General features: G+C 36.9%; 1 protein-coding gene across 3 annotated transcripts in view; it reads left to right on the top strand.

Moving 5' to 3' along the window:
• The first annotated feature begins 891 nt into the window (after nucleotides 1-891).
• The window catches only part of TMLHE (trimethyllysine hydroxylase, epsilon), a 48,241-nt gene continuing 23,772 nt past the window's right edge, over nucleotides 892-25,360 (top strand). The window contains exons 1-3 of one of the 3 annotated variants that reach the window (XM_032474959.1): nucleotides 892-1,057; nucleotides 2,067-2,209; nucleotides 20,446-20,627. In XM_032474959.1, the coding sequence (XP_032330850.1) occupies nucleotides 2,130-2,209; nucleotides 20,446-20,627 (262 nt within the window). In that variant the 5' untranslated portion in view covers nucleotides 892-1,057; nucleotides 2,067-2,129. The remainder of the gene's footprint in view (nucleotides 1,058-2,066; nucleotides 2,210-20,445; nucleotides 20,628-25,360) is intronic. The other 2 variants (XM_032474957.1, XM_032474958.1) reach the window with 2 other exon arrangements.

Here is a 25,360-nt window from a genome sequence, read left to right as displayed (position 1 = left end):
TGCAGAGAGAAATTAAAATTCAGAATGATAAGTGGTATACTTGAGGCCTGTGCTGGATCCATTGATCATATTGGAGCCATGAAAAGGGAGAATATAAATTTATCTGGGAAAGAAGAGGAAGGATTCATAAAGGAGGTAATCTCTAAATTGAGTCCAAAGTAATGAGTAGCAATTTTCCAAATAGACAAGTAGGGGTAAAGCATCTGGCAGAAGGAATTCCAGGACGAAAGTGTGAAGGGTTTTTCTTCTTCCGTTGATCCTTTTACAAATTTTTTCCTTTATTATTACCCTTTTGATATCAGACTAAAGATTTTCATCTTTAATAAGTACAATACTGGTAAGTTTCCCATTTTAAGCGTCTATACATTATGTCTGTTGTTTGTTGTTGCTCTCAATTTTTTCCCTCTGCTCTGTATTTCCACTGCACATACTATTTCAGTGCATTTTTATCCTTCTTTGTAATATGTATGGTTCCTGAATTTTCACTTGTATAAAACATACATCCTAATGGCTCACTCCATTCTAGTGCTGACTGTATTTAACACTGTACCTGAACCTTGGATTCAAGGAGCTCAACAGAACTGGGGAGTCCAGCACTGAATGGTATGCAATGTAAGTTCAAGAAAGTGATGGAAGGATAGTGGAAGAATTTCAGTTCCAGTAAACCTCAATAAAATACCATAAATACGAGCGTACTGTAAGGAGTCCTGAAAAAGCAAGCAAGATACCTGGCTTTTACACGAATCTGTGGTTCCAAATCTAAATGCGGGTAATCAACGAGAGCGCCCCAACCTGATCCTTCCGGATCAGAAGCTCTAGCACGCCCCCACAGCTGGCTAGGTCCCAGGCGTGCAAAGCCCCAACCCGGCATAGCCGGAAGGAGAGGGGCGGGGCCTACAGGCTTGCGCCGGGCCCGAAAAGGCTGGGGGAGGGGAGCGCTGGGCAGACAGTTTTCGGGCGAAAAAGCAGAAGGCGGGCGTAGGGCTGCTTCCCGAGGCTCTCCTTGCTGGCATTTCCTCCCGCTTTGCTGAGCTGGGAGTCGCGACCTCCAGCACAGGTGGGTCCCGCCCCGTGGATCGGGGAAGAGGTATCCTGGGTGGGTGCGATGGGTGGGTGGATTTGTCCAGGCGCTGGCTTTCAGGCCTGGCCCAGTGAGAGGGCGGTGGCTTCCACTCTGACGGCTCCGCCCCAGGGCGGTGGTACTCACCTCAACCCTGGCAGAAAAGAAGGTCACTTGTACCTTGCCGCAGGGCTGTCGTCACGGTTTGTGTCAGTTGTGCGACAGAGTCCGCCCGGAGACCAGCGCGGGGTCAGATGGGCCTAGTGCTAGGGAAGAGCTGGAAAAGCTGGAGCAGCCGCGCGTCGAGACTGACGCTCAGTGTACATTGTCTCAACCTCGGTCGGACTTCACTGGCCTGGGTCTGTCATTGACTGTCTAGCTTTCAGCAAGTCCCTACCCTCTCCGTGCTTCGCTTTGCTTGGCAGTGCAGGGAAAGGTATGACTTAGCTATAAAGGCAAAGAATTAGAAACACTATGGAAGAACAGTTTGGTGTCATTCTGATTCCTCTTCATTAAGGAACTGGTGATAATAATAATGGCAGCCATATATTATGAAAAGCCCTGTAACCTTCACAACCATGAGAGGCGAATGTATTTATTTACCACAGTACTTACAGAGATTATACTTTATTTCATAACCAGTATGAGGTAGTGAATGTTCCCTGGGTTGGTTGAGTCTGGGGACTGACTGCTTTTTCGTGTCCCACCTCATTCTTTACTTCTGGGAAGTATCACTTCCTGGTTTGGGTATCTGCATGAGGAACCACAAGCAGTTCTGTATGTCTGGTTGTCAACACTGGGAACAGCAGCAAAATATCCAAATTGATCACTCGCTGTCTGCAGTGTTTGTAGCAGCTGTGTTTTCTGCCTGCCAGGATGGCGGGTAGGGTGGGGGAGGTGGGCCCTGGATTAATAAACCCCTCTGATGGGAAGAGTCTCTTTCTGCTCAGAGCTAAAGTGAACACGGGTCCACCAGCTGGGCACCACTGTGACCCTCTTTCTACAGCACCAGATGTCCCCCCTGCTCATATGGGCTATATGGGCACCTGCCATCGTCCACGTGTAAAGAATGTACTGGATAAGAGGCTTTGGGCACAACGTGGCCTTTGCCACACCTGCAGGGTTTAGGCAAGGAGTGGCTGAACGAAGGTGAGTGTTCTTCGGGGTGTGGGCCCCGATAATTTCCGAACGGTCAACAGAGTGAGAGAGAAATTCTGGTAGAGAGCTGCTGAGCTGAGCTTGTGGGTGAGTGTAGGATTGGCTGTTTGGCAGGACCTGGTGAATGCTTTGGCCATATTTTGACTCTGTTCATGCATGCTTTCACTCCAAAGATACCAAAGATAATCAATGAATGGTTACTCTGTGCCAGGATACCGGTCCACTCCCTGAGATTAGCAGCACAGGAGGACAAAAGTGTGACAAGACAACAGGAATCCAACTTTAAGCATGCTAAGTCTGAGGCATCCTCACCCTTCCGCATTCCCAGTATCACTCAGTATGAAGTCTTGTCACTTCTGCAGCCTGAATGTTTTTTTAAACCTATGCACTTCTCTTTGCCCCTACTGCTACTCAAAATTTCAACCCAGCAACACTCTTTTCCTTTTGCTTCGAAAATTTTTATTTTACAAGACCTAAATCCTTGCTTGACCTTCAGCTGTCATGGGAAAACCACCATGCTGATCATAACCACAGCAACAACAACATCATCAACAACATACAACAGCCTGATGAGCTCTGTATGACCCCTAATACATTGTCAAAGACTCAAACTTGCCTTTTGTTCCCTCTGCTTCCCAAAGTGTTTTTAAATTTTTGTATTGAGATGTAATTTACGTACCATGGAATTGACTAATTTTACGTGAACATTCAAGGATTTTTAGTACATTTATCGAGTGGTGCGGCTATCACTGCGATCCAGTATTAGATAGTTGCATCACCCCACTGGCCTCTCTCTCAGGCCCATTTGCACTTAGTTCCCATTACCACCCTAGCCCCCAGCAATCTCTAATCTGCTTCCTGTCTCTATGCATTGCCTATCCTGCACATTTCACATAAGTGGAATCAGATAGTACGCAGTCTTTTGTGACTTGCTTCTTTTACTTAGTGGGACATTTTCAAGGTTCATCCATGTTGTAGGATGAATCAGTACTTCATTACATTTCAATGGTCGAATAGTTGTATATAGCGTATGTATACACCACCTTTTGTTTATGGACATCTGGGTTATTTCTACCTTGGCTATTGTGAATAGGACTGGCATAGACATTCACGTACAAGATTTTGGGTGGACATAGGTTTTCAGTTCCCTTGGGTAGATACCTAGGACCGGAATTGCTGGTCAAATGATAACGCTATGTTGAACTTTCTGACTAACTGCCAAACTGCTTTTCACCATGGCTGCACCATTTTACATTGATTACATTTACTTGCACCACCAGCAGTGTATAAAGTTCTAATTTCTTTACATCCTAGCCAATACTTGTTATTCTCCATTTTTTATTATAGCCATCCTAGTGGATATGAAGAGATACCTCATTGTGGTTTTGATTTGCATTTCCCTAATGACTAATGATGTTGTACATAGTTTCATCTGTTTCTTGCCCATTTGTATATGTTGTTTGGAGAAATGTGTATTACTTACTTTGCCCATTTTTCAATTAGGTTGTTTCCCTTCTTATTGAGATATAAGAATTCTTTATATATTTAGGATACAAGTCCTTTTTCAGGTATATGATTTAAAAATACTTTTCCAGTCTGTGACTTGTCTTTTCATTTTTAATGATGTCTTTTGAAGAGCAAAGGTGTTGAATTTTAAGTTCAATTTATCATTTTTCTTTTACAAGTAGTGCTTTTTGGTATTGTATCTAAGAACTCTTTGCTTAATCCAAGGTCTCCTATATTTACTTCTGAAAGTTTTATAGTTTTACCTCTTACATTTATATCTAGTCCATTATGACTTAGCTTTTGCATGTGGTGTGAGGTATGGGGTCTAAATTCATCTTTTTAGAAAATTGAAGTATAATTGATCTACAATAGTATGTTAGTTCCACGTGCACAATACAGTGAGTTGATATTTTTATACCTTACAAATTGAATCACCATAAGTCTAGTTACCACGTATCACCATACAAAGATATATTATTGAGTATTTCCCTATATATATATTACATCCACATAACTCATTTATTTCATAACTAGAAGTTTGTACCTCTTAATCTCCCTCACCTGTTTCTCTCATCCCAACCACCTCCCTCCCCTCTGGCAACTACCAGTTTGTTCTCTGTATCTAGAGAGTCTGTTTCTCTTTTGTTATGCTTATTTATTGGTTTTATTTTTTTAGATTCCACTTATAACTGAAATCATATGGTGTTTCCCTTTCTCTGTTTGACTTTTTCACTTAGCATAATCACCTCTAATCTGTATTGTTGAAAAGGGAAGATTTCTTTCTTTTGTTATGAATGAATATTATTGCATTATGTGTCTGTGTGTTTTCTTTATCCATTCGTCAATCAATGAACACTTAGGTTGTTTCCATATCTTAGCTATTGTAAATAATGCTGCAATGATCATAGAGGTGCATATATCTTCTCAAATTAGTGCTTTTGTTTTTGGGGTATATACCCAGAAGTGAAATTTCTAGAACATATGGCAGTTCTATTTTTAATTCTTTAAGGGACTTCTGTACTGTTTTCATAGTGATTGTACCAATTTACATTCCCACCAGCAGTACACAAGGGTTCCCTTTTCTCCACATCCTCGCCAGCACTTGTTATTTGTTGTCTTTTTGATAACAGCCATTCTGACCAGTTGTGAGGTGATATCTCATTGTAGTTCTCATTTGCATTTCCCTGATGGCTGGTGATTTTGAGCATTTTTTCATGTACCTGTTGGACATCTGTGTATCTTCTTTGGAAAAATGTTTACTCATGTCTTCTGCCCATGTTTTTAAACATTTTTATTGAGTTATAGTCATTTTACAATGTTGTGTCAGATTCCAGTGTACAGCACAATTTTTCAGTTATACATGAACATGCATATATTCATTGTCAATTTTTTTTTTTTTTTGCTGTGAGCTACCACAAGATGTTGCATATATTTCCCTGTGTTATACAGTATAATCTTGTTTGTCTGTTCTGCATATGCCTGTCAGTATCTACAAATTTCAAACTCCCAGTCTATCCCTTCCCACCTCCCTCCCCTGTGGCAACCACAAGTTTGTATTCTATGTCTATGAGTCTGTTTCTGTTTTGTATTTATGGTTTTTTTTTTTTAGATTCCATATATGAGTGATCTCATATGGTATTATTCTTTCTCTTTCTGGCTTACTTCACTTAGAATGACATTCTTCAGGGACATCCATGTTGCTGCAAGTGGTGTTACGTTGTCATTTTTATGGCTGAATAGTATTCCATTGTATAAATATACCGCTTCTTCTTTATCCAGTCATCTGTCGATGGACATTTAGGCTGTGTCCATGTCTTGGCTATTGTAAATAGTGCTGCTATGAACACTGGGGTGCAGGTGTCATCCTGAAGTAGGGTTCCTTCTGGATATATGCCTAGGAGCGGGATTCCTGGGTCATACGGTAAGTCTATTCCTAGTCTTTTGAGGAATCCCTATACTGTTTTCCACAGTGGCTGCACCAAACTGCATTCCCACCAGCAGTGTAGGAGGGTTCCCTTTTCTCCACAGCTTCTCCAGCATTTGTCATTTGTGGACTTTTGAATGATGGCCATTTTGACTAGTGTGAGGTGATACCTCATTGTAGCTTTGATTTGCATTTCTCTGATAATTAGTGATACTGAACATTTTTTCACGTTCCTATTGATCATTTGTATGTCTTCCTTGGAGAATTGCTTGCTTAGGTCTTCTGCCCATTTTTGGTTGGGGTTATTTGTTTTCTTTTTATTAAGTTGTATGAGCTGCTTATATATTCTGGAGATCAAGCCTTTGTTGGTTTCATCATTTGCAAAAATTTTCTCCCATTCTGCAGTTTGTCATTTTGTTTTACTTATGGTTCCCTTTGCTGTGCAGAAGCTTGTGAGTTTCATTAGGTCCCATTTGTTTATTCTTGCTTTTATTTCTATTGCTTGGGTAGACTGTCCTAGGAGAACATTTTTGAGATGTATGTCAGATAATGTTTTGCCTATATTTTCTTCAAGGAGGTTTATTGAATCTTGTCTTATGTTTAAGTCTTTGATCCATTTTGAGTTTATTTTTGTGTACGGTGTAAGGGAGTGTTCTAGCTTCACTGATTTACATGCTGCTGTCCAGTTTCCCCAACACACCCTTATTTGGTTTTAAGACTAGTGGGACTGACAGGGGGCTATGAGAAACTTAGATTAAACTTGTGAAGAGCTTGCACACACTTGCTTACTCCCAAAACAAGAAGATTGAGCCTGCATGGGGCTCTGGCTGGTTTACCATGAATGCCCTAGCACATGCTTTGGCCCACACTGAGCACTCACTCTGGCTCCTCTTGCTCCATGGTGCAGCTCTGCAGTAGGGCAAAGACTGCTGCTGCTGAGGAGAGTGTGAAGCTGTTGGGGGATGGAGTCAGCTTGGACCTGCACTACATCTGAATGGGATGAGGGAAGCAGATTGGGAGTGGTCTGGAATTCTAATTGGTGTCTTGGAACTGCCCAAACATGTGCCCCAGCCCACACCGAGCACCCACTTCTGGCCCCTTTTGCTCCATAGTGCAGTATCCCACTGGGATGAAGGCTGCTATTGCAGGTTGAGAAGAGTGTACAGTTGTGGAGGATGGAGCTGGCTCAGACTTGGCACTACATCTGAATGGGTCAACCATTGCTGGTGCTCTCAAAAGCAGCAGTTTGGAAGTGGTCTGGGACTCTGGTGTGCATTCTTTCCCTTCCTTTGTGCTACTATTATCACATATATTACATTTATATGTGATTATAACCCCAATATACAGAGTTACAATTATGAACTGTAAAATCATATCTTTTAAAGAGGATAAAGAAAAAAGGAGAAAATACATTTATAAAGTCTTTTAGATTAACTCACAGTTTACAGTTTCTAGTGGTCTTCATTTCCTTCTGTGGATTCATGTTATCATCAATGGCATCATTTTCTTGCTCCTGCATTGGTTTATTCTCTCCCCATACAGTTTTGTAATCATCATGTATATTGTAGCTTTATATGTTCTAAAACTGAGACTACATTTTATAATTATTGTTTTATGTGGTTGCATTTTGGACCAGTTAACAGAAAAGATATAAATATATGTGTGTGTATGTATATGTGTGTATATGTTTGTAAGTATATATGTGTGTGTGTGTATTTTATATTTGCCTATGTATTTAACCTTTACTTTTATTTCTTTAGATGATTTGATTACTATCTGGTGTCATTTCCTTTTAACCTGAGGGACTTCCATTAGTATTTCTTGTAAAGGACATCTGCTAGCAATGAATTCTCCATATGGGAATGTCTTTATTACATTTTCAAAGGATAGTTTTGCTGTCTATAGAACTCATGGTTGACAGTTTTTTTTTTTAACTTTAGCATGTTCCATATGCCATTGTACTTCCTCCGACCTCCATTGTTTCTGATGAGAAGTCTCCTTTTAATCTTACTGTAGTTCCCTTATATATGAGGAATCATTTTTCTCTTGCTGCTTTGAAACTTGTCTATTGTTGTTGGCTTTCAACAGTGTGACTGTAATTTGTCTCAGAGTGAATTTTTTTTTATGTTTGTCCTACTTGTAGGTTTTTGAGCTTCTCAGATGTATAGATTATTTTTCATCAAGTTTGAGATTTTTTGGCAATTATCTTTTCAAATATTTTTTCTGTTCCTTTTTGTCTCTTTGCTCCCTCTTGGACTCAAATTACTCATAGGCTATATTATGGATTAAATTGTGGCCCTCCCAAATTCATATGTTGAAGGCCTAACCCCCTGTACCCAAAAATGTAATCTTATTTGTAGATAAGATCTTTATAGAGGTAATCAAATTAAAATGAGGTCATTAGGGTGGACCCTAATCCAATATGACCGATATTCTTATAAAAAGGGAAAATTTGGAGATACATACATACACAGGGAAGATGATGTGAAGACACAGAGAGAAGACAGCCATATACAAGCCAAAGAAAGAGATCTAGAACAGATCTTTCCCACACAGTCCTTACAAGGGATCAACCCTGCCAACACCTTGACCTCAGACTTCTAGCCTACAGAATAGTGGAACAATATATTTCTGTTGTTTAAGCTGCACATTTTTTGGTACTTTGTTTTGGTAGCTGTAGCAAACTAATCTAGGTTGGTATACTTGCTGGTGTCCCACAGGTCTCTGTGGATCTGTTAATTCTTTTTCTTTCTGTTCTGAAAATAAAATAATTTCTGTTCATCTGTCTTCATGTTTATTTGTTCCTTCTTCTGCCAGCTTAAATCTGCTGTAGAATCCTCCCAGTGAATTTTTAATTTCAGTTATTGAAACTTGTCAACTCAAATTCCCATTTAATTCTTTTTATAATTTGTCTGTTTATATTTTTATGTGATTAATCACTGCCCTCATACTTTGCTTGAATTCATTAAACATGATTTTCTCTAGCTTTTTGAGGATATTTTTATGTCTTTGCCTGCTGTATGCAACATTTGGGCCTTTCAGAGACAGTTTCTATTAACTGCTTTTTTACTGCCTATAAATGGGTCACATGTTACTGTTTTTTGCATGTCTAACTTTTTAAGTGAAAACTGGACATTTTGGACAATATTACCTCTGTGTCAGCATAGCTTAGTGGTCAGCCAGTGGTTGGTCTGATTGTGATTAAAATCTTAAACCAATAAATCTCCCACCCCTTGCCAGTGGGTCTGTATGTATGTTGGGAAAAACAATCAAAGTTTAGACCATTTACAAGTCTGTCCTAGCTCTTACTTTCTATGTGAACAAGGCCTCACGTTTTTCCAGGGACAAGTATATATCTGGGACCGACTTTAACCTCTCCTAAGTGGGCGTTGCAACCTTGCACATGCATGTGGTCTGCCAAACCCCCAGGGATATATGGGAGCTTCTCAAGGCCCACTTTGCTTCTCAGTCCTTGGATATCCACATTAAATTTCTTGCTGGTTTCCTGGTCTGTAGCTCTTCACAACTAGTATTGAGACATTAGGCTAGCTGTGATGTTGGCCTTTCTTGATTATTTTCTACTGAGATTGCTGTTGTTTTTATCAATGCCACTGGACATGGGTTTTATTGTGCTTTGCTCCAAATCATGGCAGCACCCAACATCAGTGGAGCTATCTGTCCTTGTGGCCTCCACTTCCCGTTTAAAACCACCATACCGCAAAGATGGTGGGAGTAATGGGAACAGCCCCCTAATTAAAATGCTTCAGATTCCCACCATTCTTACTCAAAGTTTTTTAAATTAATGCCTCTCAATTTATTGTATGATTTTGATCAATTTCAAGAGTCATGAAGGAGTTGTTTTTGACAGTTTTGTTCAGTTCATCTTTGCTCTTTGGGGAATAGTTTTGCTGAATAGTTTTGTCTTTACTTAGCCACTGCAGTTTTGCCTGTATTTATTTTAGGTGTCTTAGTGATTTGTTTTTCCAATTGTTTTTCTTTGTTTTGTAATTTGAACTAAAATGTGGACATTTGGGATTTCAAGTTCTTAGCATGATTCTTGTTTTGTAATTTGAGCTAAAACTTGGACATTTCAGATTTCAAGTTTCTCTCATGATTCTTGTGCTGCAGAGAAAGTAAAGAATAAGTTGGTTTTATTCCAATTCCTAATGTAGTCATTATGCTCAGATTTAACTGCCAGTCATTCAGGAATCAAAGTGCCCTAGTTTGGCTTGCGGTCTTTCAGGAGATGATGTTTTTTTCTTTGTAGTAAGCATGAGAAGATTGAGTTGACCCATATGCAATTGCCTACTCTGACTAAGATTTCTAGCTATAGCTATTTTCCAGGTATTTCTAATTATTCTGCAACCAATGATTGTTAGATCTTGGTTTAATCAAATTCATATTAAAAACATATTGAGTCTTTAGTATATGTTTGGCACTGTGGGGGTTACAAAAAATTTATTCTGTGACTTCATGGAATTTTCAGTCTAGCTGGAGAATCAAAGCTTACATACTTAACTCATTTAGGAGGACAGTTCAAATCAAGGCAATACTATCATATTTGATACAAACAGTATTTGCTGTTTACCATCAGGAAAGAAAGAATTCTGTGTAGTCCAGATGATCTGAGGAAGGCTTCTTTGAATGAATAGGATTTGAAATGGCCTTTGAAGAATGAGTAGAGATTTTACATAGAGTGAAGAGAACATTCTAAGGTAAAGTATTATCACCAACACCGTGATCAGAACCATTGAGAACTGTCCCCCTTGCCCCATGCCAACTAGGATAGTTTGTCTTCTTTAATCATATATACCCACTCCTTTAGCATGTACCTCAAATCATAAAAAGAGAGTTTTGGCACATAAGTGGCTATTCACAGGGAAATCATGAACCATTCAATGTGACTAACACTGGGTCATCTCCCATTTAACTCTTCTGGAAACCATCTTTGTCATTTGTTTCTCCTGTTGCACCATTGCCTCTTCTTTTCTGGCAATTCATCATAGCTGCCCAGAGTTCACTATGGTCGCTGGAGCTCCAAAGCATCCCAAGGCATTTAGGGGGGCTCTTCATTTATACTACATCTTATCCCACAACATCTATGCATCTGAAAAAGGGTTTTCTCCAACAGAATATTGCAGGTGACCCCACATGGATGATGGGGTGCCTTATCCATACTTTAACTACAAATCCTCAGCAGTCAAAGGCCACTCCCAAAGTACATGTGGGCAATCCCTGCTATAAAGTCATCCCCCCCAGGGTACAGGGGCACCCTTTCCAGTGGGCACCAGCATCAGTAAGCTTCATCCAGAAGCAGCAACCTGTGCTCAGCACCTGTGCTCAGAAGAGCCTGACAAAGATTTGAAAAACCCTGACCTATCACCTAGATATGGAATGTGTGGTTGAAGGGTGTGTGTGACCACGGGTTGTAGGAACTACTCGTACATTGCCAGCTGTAAGTCCTTACTGGCCAGATCTATGCCCAAGTTCTCTGCCTGTACCATAGTGCTATCCCACTGTGCCTCTATGGCTCCTAGAAGAAGTCCCTTGACATTATATTCTGTGATATTCAGAAACGTGCACTGTAACCAAGGATACACCAGGAAACCCCAAAGTGCAACTGCACCTGCTTTGACCTTAGACCACCCTTGTTTGACATAAACTTTACCTCAGCCTGCCCTGTCCTGCCATACTCATTACAGTAGATGCACTGATGAAATTGGCCATGTCCTTCTTGACATTATTGTCTCTCACCAAGGGCCACAGTTGTTATTGCTTTTCAGATCCCCCAAATTTTTAGCTCTTGCTTTTATTCTCACAGCATACTAAATAAATATAGTATATGTAACAGTGCTCACTTTCATTTCATGTAGAAATCTGCAGTGCTCTGCTTAGTCAAAAATGATCATCTATTTCTGTCTTTCAACATTACTGTTTATTCAGCTTCACTGTTTATCATGTCTATAATGCTTATAGACACTTTGTTTTAAGCAATATGCTTACTCATAATTTTTGGGGTTTTTTTGGATTGCAGTTTTGCTCCTTCATACTGTGAAACCACCTCTCTATTCTGGCAATGCATTTTTAACCCACCTCAGCTAAAGCTTTTCATGTTCTAATCTGGTATCTAAATCCTACTACCTAGGTGCTATTGGTAATCTATTTTGGCCTATCTCAGGATGTATATGTAACTAGCCCATCCATGGTGAAATATATGTTAGTAACTAGAGCAGAGGTTGAAAAAGGTCCACATTTTGGCTGAATATAACTTGAGGATGTATTTTTGGCCAAACCTTTCTGGCCACCACAATGTTAGATTTACTTGTGGTATCCACAACAAAGTGCTTCTGAAATATCAAACTAAAGGAAGTGTAACTGACCAAGGGCCCAGCTGCCATGTGAGTCCACACTTCCCACAGTCTGCTCTCAACTATGAACTGAGCATGGATGACAAGGATACTAATGAAGGCCAATTTCTTGGAGATTCATAATCCTCTAATGACCACCTTTGCTTGAGGACTCCCTAACAACCTTGTTGAAACCTTCTTAGAATTGCATCTGCAGTTTAAGACCTTGTCTCATTCTCTCTCTCCTCCACAGGGATTGCACCTACATCATGGTCTGACAGCTCTACCAGTTTTTTTCAGACTCTCTCCCCATTTTTCTCACACATGTTTCCCCAGATAAACCACTTGCACATCTATTCCTGTCATGGCATCTCCTTTTCAGAGGACCCGGACTAATGTAGTTGTCAACATTACAAATTGGAAGAGTTCTTATATAATATGCATTTCTGGCTCCTCCCAAATCTGGCAGCACTAGGCCTGTCTGGCAATAATTAGCTAGAGCTGAATAGTGACTAGAATTTTTGGACAGAACAAACATTCTTCAGTTTACCCCTCTCTCCACAATCCCTTGTTTTCTCTTATACTTGACCTATTTATGTTACTTGCCTAGACCCCATTGTCATTTAATTTTGAGACCCTGATATAAAGCAGCATTCTTTTAACTCATGAAATCAAATATATTATTGTCCTAGTTAAACATAGACACAGATATGACAGATACAATCTCAGCTTGGACCCTTTGCATTGGCCTGTTTTATACCAGACATCTTCATGAATAACTCCTTTTGTTCAAATGTCATTTTTCTCAGTAAAGTCTTTCTTGATCACTATGTTCAAAAGTCCTACACCCTTTCATCCTGCTGGGTTTTTTCATAGTTCTTATTGCTTTATAATATACTGTATAATTTACTCATTTATTATGTTTATCTTTAATTGTCTGCCTCCTTCCACTAGAAGATAAGCATGAAAGCAGGAATTTTTGTCTGTTTTCCAAGTGCCTAAAATAGTTCCTGGCATTAAGTTGACACCCAATAAATATTTGTTAAATGAATTGATTAGCTAATTAGTTAATCAAGAGTGTCAGGGAAGTTTTCTTTAATGAATTGATCTGAAACCTGAAGAATGGGTAGGAAGAATGAGAGGGAGGACATGGTAGACAGAGGAAACAACATATGTGAAGGCCCTGAGATGATGGGGCAAGATAGATGGGGCCAATTATGTGAAGACTTGAGTGCTGTTTTAAAGAGATGACTCAATAAAATGGGAAGACAAAAATAATGAAACAGGCAATTATTATATGTGTTGTAACTGCATTAATAAGGGTATGCACAAAGAACTGTGAAAACGCTGAGTAGGCAGCTACTTACTCTTCCTAGGAGAGTTAGGAAAATTTTACAAAGAAGGTGACATTTGAGCTAGTCTCAGGCAGGAAAGTGGCATGATGAAAGTGTTTTAAGAAGATTAATCTGGCAGTAGTATGGAAAATGGATTGGAATATGGATGGAATGGAGGCAAGAAAACGATCTAGTCTATGGCAGTAGTCCAGGTATGAGGTGATGAAGGCATCTATAGGAATGGAAAGAGAAGGACAAATCTGAGAGACATTTGGAAGGAAAAATTGACAGGAGCTAAATGGACTCTTGGCTTTAAGCCTTTAGGAGGTAATGCTTCTTCCTTAGTAATAACCATGAAAAGATTCAGATTGACCTATTATGTAATTGCTTACTCTGACTAGAATTTCTAGCTATGGCTGTTCTCCAGAAATTTCTGTTATTGTGATTGATACTTGTTGGACCTTAATTTACATTAAGATGGCTTTAGTCTCTAAAGGTTGGGAAGCTCTCAAAAACATCATTTTGACTATGAAACAACAAATTATTCTATTAAAGGAGAAATGAGGAAAGCCATAGTGCTACATGGAAGTTTTACAGTAAGTGCATAGTTGTTTTTTTTTTAAGGATAATGTATAAAAGATGGAAAGAAGGATTAATATAACAGGTGGTATGTGCCTAGAGGATTAATATTTAGAAGAATAAGGCCCCAAATTACCTCAGACTTGTAGAAATACATACTTACAACGACAACAAGAACAATATTTTAACTATGTTCTGAGAAAGAAAAAGTACATGTGTTCTAGTATGGATAAGTTATAACTTGATATTGTTAAACCACTCTCAATGATCAAAAGAATTAAGGAGAATAAGGAGAGGTGCTTTAAGACTGGATTTATATAAGTACAATACCATTTCTAACAAAGAAAAAGGAGGAAGAGTTTTCAATCTTCTAATCAATGAGCTGAACTTGAGTTAGCTTCTAGAACAGATTTTCAAAGTAAGCGAGTACTTAGAAAATTACAAAGTGACCAACACACAAAGACATTCCACACAAATCTCATGTTTATTTCTGATAATTAGAGATAGTTTATAGAAATATGACAGATATAACATGTACATGGAATTAATGAATGAAATTTAAGCAAGATTTTAGCAAGTCTTTTATGGTACCCTTAGGAACAAGAATTATGAACCTATATTGATGGGTTAGATAATTAATATAATTATGTATTAATTAATTAAATTACCATAACAGACCATAAGCAAAGAGAGAGTTTTAGATGGCCTGCTGTGAATCCTACCTTAGGCTTGACCTTGTCAATATTTTTATTACTTACTAAGTGAATATTTGCAGCATACAACTTACCAGATTTAAAGAGGCTGTGAAGCTGGAAGCAATTCAATCCAATTTCCACAAACATTTATGGAATTCTCCTAAGTACTAGGAAACGTATTGCAAAAATGAATGTCTTAATACTGAGGAGTGTCCAAGTATTACTGGTGGGAAAAACTCTTAAACATAATTTCAGCAAAATGTATTAAGAAAGAAGACAGAGGCATAAACAGACTACTATAAAAGGACCCAGGAAAGCTACTGGTTCATTCTGGTAGTTTAGGGAGGAATTCTTTGATGAGGTGATATCTCCACTGATTCTTGAAAGATGAATAAAAGACAGAGTAGGAATGGCTTCCTGTTTGAGAGAACAAAGAGCAGGAACATTAGTTTCTCAGAAGGAAGAAAGAGTATAGTGGGTCTGGGAAATTATAAGCAATGAAGCACAAGGAGGTAAATAGCAGGAAGTGAGGCTAAGAGGTTGCTCAGGACCAGATAATGGAAGACATTACATAACATGTTAAGGAAATTGGACTTTACCCTGAATGCCCTAGGGATCCATTCGAAATGAATGACATATTATTATTTTAGTTCACTCTTCCTACAGTGTGCAAAATGGATTGAAAGGAGGATAAATGTGTGTATGGATAGGTCAGTTAGGTGGCTTTTGCAGTTTTTGAGTGAGGAATAATGGCGGACCTGGACTGGTGTATAGAGATGTAATGCAATGGTTCAGGTTTGATAATCATTTAGGGGTAAAAGTTATCATTATTTGAAAATTGTCTGCAAGGGAGAAATTTTAAAGAGGAGGTATCAAGTTTGAAGCACAGATTTCACATTGAACTAGTTCTACAACTGATTGGATGATATTCAAATTAACTATGAGGAAGAACACTGTGAAAGGAGTCAGTTTAAGTAGGGGAGATTAGGACGCCATTAGAAGGTGCTTCATGAGGACAGAAATATTTGTTTTGTTTACTGATGTATTTCCAGTACTTATAATAGTGCCTGGCACCTAGTACATGTAAATGTCTTATATATTTGTAATAGAAGTCCTAGGAGGGGAGGGAGAGAATGGTACAAAAACAATATTTGAAGAGATAATGACTGAGACTTTTCCAAAAGTAACAAAGCATACAAACACCCATTTATTATCTTACAGTTCTGTAGGTCAGAAGACAAGGCATGGCATGACTGGGTTCTCTGGTCATTGTATTAAAGGCTGAACTCGGGGTGTTTGTTAGGCTGTATTCTTTTCTGGAGGCTCTGGCTAAGAATCCACACCCAGACTCATTCGGATTGTTGGCTGAATTCAGTTCCACATGGCTGTAGGACTGAGGTTACTGTTTCCTTCTTGCATATCAGATGTGGGTTACTCTCAGCTACTAGACACTGCCTGCATTACTTGCCATGTAGTCCTCTTCATCTTCAAAGCCCGTGGAGAATCTCCTTGACAGCAAATTCCTCTTCTGTTTCAAGTCTCTCACCAGAAAAAGCCCATCCCTTTTAAGAGATCGCTGGATTAGGCCAGGCGAACCAAAGATTATCTCCCTTTCTTTTTTTTTTTTTAACATTTTTTATTGATTTATAATCATTTTACAATGTTGTGTCAAATTCCAGTGTTCAGCACAATTTTTCAGTTATTCATGGACATATACACACTCATTGTCACATTTTTTTCTCTGTGAGTTATCATAACATTTTGTGTATATTTCCCTGTGCTATACAGTGTAGTCTATTTTACAATTTTGAAATCCCAGTCTATCCCTTCCCACCCTCCAACCCCCCGGTAACCACAAGTCTGTATTCTCTGTCTGTGAGTCTATTTCTGTCCTTTATTTACGCTTTGTTTTTGTTTGTTTGTTTGTTTTTGTTTTTGTTTTTTAGATTCCACATATGAGCGATCTCATATGGTATTTTTCTTTCTCTTTCTGGCTTACTTCACTTAGAATGACATTACATAATGCCATTTGCAGCAACATGGATGCTCCTGGAGAATGTCATTCTATCTCCCTTTCTTAAAGTCAGATGTGCCATATACATAACTTAATCATTCAAGTGAAATCCTATCCATCATAGTCACAGTCCCTCTCGCCCTCCAGTGGAAGGGATTATAGTATGGCAAGAGTCACTGGAAGTCATTTTAGAATTGTCTATCACAAGCATCAAGTCATAAATTTAAAAAGTGCAGAATAAATACAAAGAAAACCTCATCTAGATGTATTTTAGTAAGCACTGCTGAAAAATAAAGAAAAAGAAACAATTTTTACAGCAGGTGGTGAAAAAAGAGTAGCAATTAGATTGGCTTTCACTTCTCAACAGAAACAATGTTAAAGAAATGATACCTTCAAAATGCTGGAGAAAGTAACTGTCAATATGAAATTCTACATCCAGTAAAAACAGCCTTCAAAACAAAAATAAAATAAATGTTTTTCTATGGTCCCTAACTTAGAGAATCTTACACCAAACACCAAAGGAAATATTTAGTATCTTTACACAGAAGTCAAATGATTCCAAATTAAAGCTTGGAGGTATACAATGGGAACAATGGAGAGGTTAAATATCTGAGTAGATCTGAATGTCCATGCAATATATCAGTAATTATATTTAATATAAGTTAACTTAACACATCAATTAAATGACAGATTATTAGGTTAAGAAAGAAAATCTAACTATTGTTTATAAGAGACACAAAAATAAGAGTGGAAGAAATATACAATGCATGTAAATGCAAAACCAGCCCCCGAAAATCTGATGTAAATATGTTAATATGAAACAAAACTGACTTTAAGAAAGGATTCCTTACGAAACATAGAGATTTTTTAATAATAATAAAGGACACCCACCAAGAAGATAAAATTATTATTCTAATTTGTATGCACTTGACAGTCAAAAAATACAAAGCAAACATTAACAGATATCCAATAAATAAATTCAAAGTCATAATCAGAAATCTTAACACACATCCTTCAGTAACTAATAGAACATCAGATAAACAAAACCAACAAGTATACAGAACAGTTGAACAATAATATTAACAAACTTGACCTAATTGACTAATATATGTAACAACCATGGAATACACATTCTTTTCTGCACCCAGAAGAATAGATGATATGGTGGGCCATAAAGTAAGCAATTACATTTGCACTGAGGGTGGGTTTTTTTTTTTTTTTTGCCACAAGGAAATGAAATTAGAAACTAATAATTATAATAAAACTAGAAAATCTCTTTAAAATAAGTAGTTTACTTTTAAATAACCTGTAGGTCAAATTTTAATAATAACAGTAGAAATGTGTAGATTTATGTATCCAGCCAAAGACCATTCGTCTGGATGAGACCACACTCTTTTTCACTTGTGAGTGGACAGGGGATTTGGTATTCTTTGGGGTATTCTTTTAAAGAACAATTATTTTCCAAAAAATAGTTTGCCCCTTTCCAAAATAGGGTGTTCTTTTAGTTATTTCTCCTTTTTCCTGATGATTTTTGATGTTGAGCACCTTTTCAGCTAACATCATACATAATGGTGAGACTGAAGATAGGGAACATGGCAAAGATGTCCACTCTCACCGCTCTTATTTATTTAACACAGTTCTGGAAGTTCTAGTCATTATAATAAGGCAAGAAAAAGAAATAAAATGCATACGTATTACAAAGGAGAAATAAAGCTGTCTTTATTTGCAGATGCATGATTATCTACATTGATTACCTTAAATAATCAACAATAAGAATCCCAGAGCTCATAAGTGAGTTCAGTAACGTTACAGGATACAAGATCAACACACAAAAATCAATTACATTTCTGTATACTTACAGTGAACATGCAGAAATCGAAATGAAAAAATGCCTATCTATAATTACTTCAAATAAATTTACTTATGTATAACTCTAACAAAGTATGTATGATGAAAATTATAAAATGCTGATGAAAGAAATGAAAGAAGGCTTTTAAGTAGCTGGAGAGGCAAATCATGTTCATAAATTGGAAGACTCAACATAGTAACTATGTCAGTTCTCTCCCAAATTGATCTATAGTTTTAATGCAATTTCTACCAAAATCTCAGCAAGATGTTTCTGTAGATATAAAAAAGATTATTCTAAAATTTAAGTAAAAAAGCACACTCCTTAAAATAACCAAAACAATTTTGAACTGACCAAAAAATGAAAATATTACATATTCATCCCTACTCCCACCATACTCTGTATGATACTACTATAATGGATATATGTCATTATACATTTGCCCAAACGCATGAAATGTAGAATACCCAAAGTAAACCCTAATGTGAACTACAGATTTGGGGTGATAATGATATGTCAGTGTAGGTTCATCACTAGTAACAAATGTACCACTCTATGATGGAGGATGTTGATAATGGTGGAGGTTATGCATGTGTTGAGGCTGGAGGTAAATGGGAAACCTCTGTATCTTTCTCTCAATTTTTCTGTGAACTTAAACTTGCTCCAAAAAAAGTCTTAATTTAAAAAAAATGTTCAGTGGGCAAAAGGCCTGAACAGACACTTGACCAAAGAAGATATATAGATGGCAATTAAGAATATGAAGAGATGCACATCAGTCATAATTAGTAAAATGCAAATTAAAACAAAAAGATATCACTGCATGCCTATTAGAATGGCTAAATCCAAAAGACTGACAGTACTAATTTACATTCCCACTAACAGTGCATGAGGATTCCCTTTTCTCCATGTCCTCACCAACATTTGTTATTTGTAATCTTTTGGATAATAGCCATTCTGTGAGGTAATATCTCATTGTGGTTTTGATTTGCATTTCCTTGATCATTAGTGATGCTGAGATCTTTTCATGTGCTTGTTGGTCATCTGTATGTCTTCTTTGGAAAAATATCTACTCAGGTCCTCTGCCCATTTTTAATTAGGTTATTTGGTTCTTGATGTTGAATTGTATGAATTCTTTGTATATTTTGAATATTAACCTCTTATGAGATATATCATTTACAAATACTTTCTCCCATTCAAAAGATGGTATTTTCGTTTTCTTCATAGTTTCCTTCACTGTGCGAAAGCTTTTTAGTTTGATGTAACCCCATTTGTTTATTTTTGCTTTTGTTTCCCTTGCCTAAGGAGACATGCCCCCCAGATATTACTAAGACCAGTGTCAAAGAGCATACCGCCTATGTTTTCTTCTAGAAGGTTTGTTTCAGGTCTTACATTTAAGTCTTTAATCCATTTTTAGTTTATTTTTGTGAATGGTGTGAGAAAGTAGTCTACTTTGATTCATTTGCATGTAGTTGTCCAGGTAACCTAACACCATTTATTGAAGAGGATATCACTTCCCCACTGCATATTTTTGCCTTCTTTGTCATAGATTAATCACCTTTATAAGTGTGGGATTATTTCTGGGCTCTCTGTTCTGTTCCATGGATCTTTGTGTCTGTTTTTGCACCAGTATCAATACTCTCACAAGTGGAGAGTACCAGAAGGACAAGAGCTGAAAAGCAATCCTTTTATATGATTGGAAGGTTAAAATTAGTGAATTTTTAAAGAACCACTTCAGTTAGATAGTGGGGTTGAAGCAAGATCACAATGCATAATATAACAGTGGCTGGTGAGAAAATATAAGTAATGGTTATTGACCACTTATGCTTAGCTCTTAGGAATTTCTTCTTTGTTTTTTTAATACTCTGTGGTTGAGATAATAAAATCTGTTCTTTTACATAGTTACATCTGTAGTGTCATTCCTATAGCCTTATAAAAAGTTATTTTTTATTGTTACTAACTCTTCTTATTGTCAAATTTTCTAGGATGTGGTGCCACAGGTTGTCCCACCTACAAATCAGGCTCCAGGACCTGCTGAGGGGAAGAGTCACATGTTGGGCCCTTCAACAGCTCAACTTCAAAAGCTTATTTCCATTAGCCATCCATTGGCACCATACAGCCTCCAAGTCTCTCAATTGTGTTTGGCGGCAACATACAGATCATTTTGGTAAGATATGTAGAGAAAGATACTTTGTTTTTCATTGTGATAAAAAAGTAACATAAACCATTTTTAAATGTACAGTTTACTAGTGTTAAGTATAATTACATACTTGAGCAATGACAGATACATTTCATGTGGACTGAAAATACTTCCCATGGAGTTGTGAAGACCTCTAAACATTTAGTTCCATGATTACCCTACAGGTTGCCAGAAAGACAAAAATAATATGGGATAACAGTAAAATCTCATCCTAGCTAGGGGAAAGGGACACTGCCCTGCTCTAGCCCCACACTGTCTCCCTGTCTCATCTAAGAAAAAAAGAAAGAAAAGAAAGCCTCAATATATAGGCGAAAGGGTTTCAAACACATACACTGGAAATTCTATAGCCAGGGAATGTATTAGATGGCAGAAGGTTAAAAAGCTTTACCCCTGTGTATTAGTTTCCTAGCACTGCCATAACAAATTACCATAACCTAATTGGCATAAAACAGCACAAATTAATTTTATCACAGTTCTGGAGGCAGGAAGTTTGAAATCAAGATATTGTCAGGGCCATGTTCTCTCTGAGGGCTCTAGGCAAGAACTCCTCTTTGTTTCTTCTGGATTATGGTGATTACCAACAACCCTTGATACTCTTTGGCTTGTGGTAACATCACTCCATTCTCTGTCTTCATGATCACATGGCCTTCTTCCCTGTGTCTCCTTTGTGTCTTCAAATCTATTTCTCTACTTATAAGGTCACCATTTGTTGCATTTAGAGCCCACCTTAATGTGTTACATCCTCATCTTATCTAGATTATCTTCTTATTTCCAAATAAGGTCTTATTCACAGGTACTAGAGTTTAGGACTTCAACATATCTTTTGGGGAATACAGTTCAACTCACAACAGCCTGGAAAGGAACAAAAACAATTATGAAGGCCACACTCTGAAGACACAGAACCACTGTGCACTCCAAAGGCTTAGACTTAATCCAAAGATTAGAGAATTTCCTCCTCCCTCACAAACTGCAACCAGCTACTGAAGTAGCAGTGGATTACAGCTGGGAGAGCTGCAAAAGACAGACTCTTTGAGGTACAGCACAAAACGAAAGGCCAAGGCCAAGAAGGAATACAAAAACAAGATCACTGGAGGAATTTAATGCCTCTGGTACTCATAGAGACAACAAACATCAGACACAGCCCAACCTTTGGGCAGATTGATATAGTCACTCTAAAGTCCTGCTTACTTCAGTATCTACTGCTTTATACATGTCTATCTTTCAACAACAAGAACAAAATTACAAATGTACTAAAAGGCAAGAAATAACTCGAGAGACAAAGCACTGTCAGAACCAGAGACATATGACACAGGTGTTGAAATTATCAATCAGGAAACTTAAAACAACTATGATTAATATGTTAAGGATTCTAATGGAAACGGAGAAAAAAAGACCAGATGTATAATGTCATCAGAGTGATGGAAAACATAAGAAAGAATCAAAAGGAAATCAAAATCACAGTAACATAAATGAAGAATCATTTTGATGGGTTCATTTTTAAACTTGTCCCATCCAAGGGTAGAATGAGTGAATGTAAAAATAGGTCAGTAGAAATTACCTAAACTGAAATGCAAAGAGAAAATGAGAGTGGAAACAAAAAAAATACCAGAGTATTCAGGAAATGTGGAACAATATCAAAAGTTATAACATATACATGAATGGAATACCAGAAAGAGAAGAAAGAAAACTAAGCAGAAGAAATATTTGAAAAAGTAATTTCTAAAATCTTTTCAAAATAAGTGACAGACACCACATATCCAAGGAGCTTAGGGAAGTTTTTAAAAGCCACGCACAAAGCCCCACACTTAGGCAAAAGAGCAAAAACAAAGAGAAAATATTGAAGGCAGTCAGAGGAGAGAAAAACACTTTAATTATAGAGAAACACAGATAAGAATTACAGCAGAGTTCTCATCAGAACTATGCAAGCAAGAACACAATGGAATGACAACTTTAAAGTATTAAAAAAAAAAGAAAAACTGCCAGGCTCAGATCCTATATATAGCTATCCTTCAAAAGTGAGAAAGAAGTAGACTTTCTCAGACAACTCAAAATATTTTAAAGGACGTTCTTCTCTCAGAAGGAAAAAAAATGATATAGGTCACAAACTTGAATCTACACAAAAAAGGAAGAGTGCTAGAAAGGAAGATAAAATATAAATTTTTATTTTTCTGAATTGCACTAAATTTTAACTGTTTAAAGTAATAATAATGATGATGTATTTGTTATCTATACCATATGTAAGAGTGAAAGAAAAGACACCAGTGTGGCAAAGGATAGGAGGGAGAAATTAGGAATATTCTGTTAAAGGTAAATCAATAAAAAAACTGACAATACCAAGTTCTATCAAGGATGCAGAGGAATGGGAGCTCTCTTTCATTGCTGATTGAATGCAAAATGGTGCAGCTTCATTGGATGACACTTTTACAGTTATCTAAAGGTAGATTATTTTGTAATGTACATCATAAACATTAGGAAAATTACTAAAAAGTTTTTTTAAATAGTATGAATAATAAGTCAAGAAATGAGATAAAATGGAATCATAAGAAATATCAATGAAAAATCCAAGAATGTAGAAAGAGAGAAAAAAATACAGGAAAACAAGGAGTAAATACAACACATGGAAAAGAGCAAGAAGGTACATTTAAAGTCAACTACGCCAATAATTACTTCAAATTTAAATGGCCTAATCACACCAGTCAAAAAACAAAGGCAATCATATTGGATCAAAAAAAAAAAATACAACTATATGTTGTCTTCAAGAAATGCAGTTTAAATATAAACATTCAAATAGGATAAAAGTTAAGGAATGGTGTAGGGACATGGGATATATGGAATTCTTGCACCTTTGGCTCAGCTTTGTTGTGAACCTAAAACTGCTCTTAAAAAATAAAGTCTACTTAAAATGTTTTTAAATTTAAAATTAAGGGATTGAGATAGACCATGAAAATGCTGATCAAAACAACAGTAGCTATGTTAATTTCAGACAAAGCAGTCTTCAGAACAAGAAAGATTATAATGGATAAAGAGGCACATTACATAGTGATAAAGGGGTCAGTTCTCCAAGAGAACATGTAACAATCCTAAAAATGTAGCACCTAACAATAAACCATCAAAATACATGAAGCAAAAACTGATAGAGATACAAGTAGAAAGGCTTTAATACCTCTTTCTCAGTTATCAATATCTATCAACTATCAACCAATTTGACCCAATTGACATTTATAGAACAATTCATCCAACAACAGCAAAGTACACATTGTTCTGAAGTTTCAATGAGACATTCACCTAGGTAGATCACATTCTGGGCCATAAAACAAAGCTCAAAAAATTTAAAGACTCTAAAAACATATAGAGTGTGTACATTGGCCATAATGGAACCAACTAGAAATCAATAATAGAAAAGTAGAAGAGTCCAAATATTTGGAGATTAAGCTATACACTTCTAAAAATGTACAAGTAAAAGAATTCTTAAAAAAAGTTAAAAATATTTTGAACTAAATGAAAATGAATATACAGCTTATCAAAATTTGTGGTAAGCAACTGGTATCCTTATAAAGGAAAAAGATACACCATGGTATTTTGTTATGGCAACCTGAGCCAAGACAGACGTAAACTACAAAATCTGACTCATGAATTCTAGCAGATATTCAAGAAATAAATATTACCAATTCTACAATTCTCTCCCAGAAAACAGAAGAGGAAGGAACACTTCCCAGCCTATTTTGTGAGATCATCATTACCCTAATACCAAATATGACAAATATAGTAAATCTACAGACAAGTATTTCATGAACATAGACATAAAAACTCTTGCCAGAATATTAACAAACTGAATCTAACAATACATAAATAAGATAATACATCAAGACCAGGGAGGGTTTATCCCAGGAATACAGGGGCTCTTTCAAAATTAAAAAATCAATGTAATTCAACAGATGAACAGACTAAGAAACACTATATGATCATCTCATTAGGTTCATAAGAATGATTTAACAAAATTCAGTACCCATATATTATAAAAGCTGTCAAAAATTAAGAATAGAAGGGGACTTTATTAACTTTAAAGGGTATATATGAAGAACATACAATGCACATCATATTTAATGTCAAGAGACTGAATGCTTTCCCCCTAAGATCAAGAACAAAATGGTCTCCTTTTCTCATCAGTCCTATTCAGCATTGCTCTGGAAATCTGAACTGGTGCAATAAAGCAAGAAAAATAAAAGACATACAGATTGGAAAGAAACAAATGACCATTTTCCCCACAAATGATAAGATTATCTATGTAGACATCTCAAAAGAATCTACCAAAAAACTTATGAAAATAAACAGGTTTAATGAGGTTGCATGATACAAGGTCAATATACAAAAGTCAGTTGCTTTCCTATATAATAGCAACTTACAATTGGAATTTGAAATTAAGAAAGCAATTCCAAAAATGTGTGTGTGTGTGTGTATATATATGCAGAATCTGTGTGCAAAAACTACAAAACATTGATGAAAGAAAAGAACATAAATAATTGGAAAGACATTTCATGATCATGGACTGGAATTCTCAATATGATATATGGATTCAATGCAATCCCACTCAAAATCACAGCAGACTTTTTTATAGATAATTGACAAACTGATTCTAAGATATATGTGGAAAGACAAAGGTACCAGAATAGATAATACACTTCTGAAAAAAAAATAAAATC

Source organism: Camelus ferus, chromosome X (genome assembly GCF_009834535.1).
Source record: "Camelus ferus isolate YT-003-E chromosome X, BCGSAC_Cfer_1.0, whole genome shotgun sequence".
NCBI classification, from domain to species: domain Eukaryota; kingdom Metazoa; phylum Chordata; class Mammalia; order Artiodactyla; family Camelidae; genus Camelus; species Camelus ferus.
This window is presented reverse-complemented; position numbering and strand designations above follow the sequence as displayed.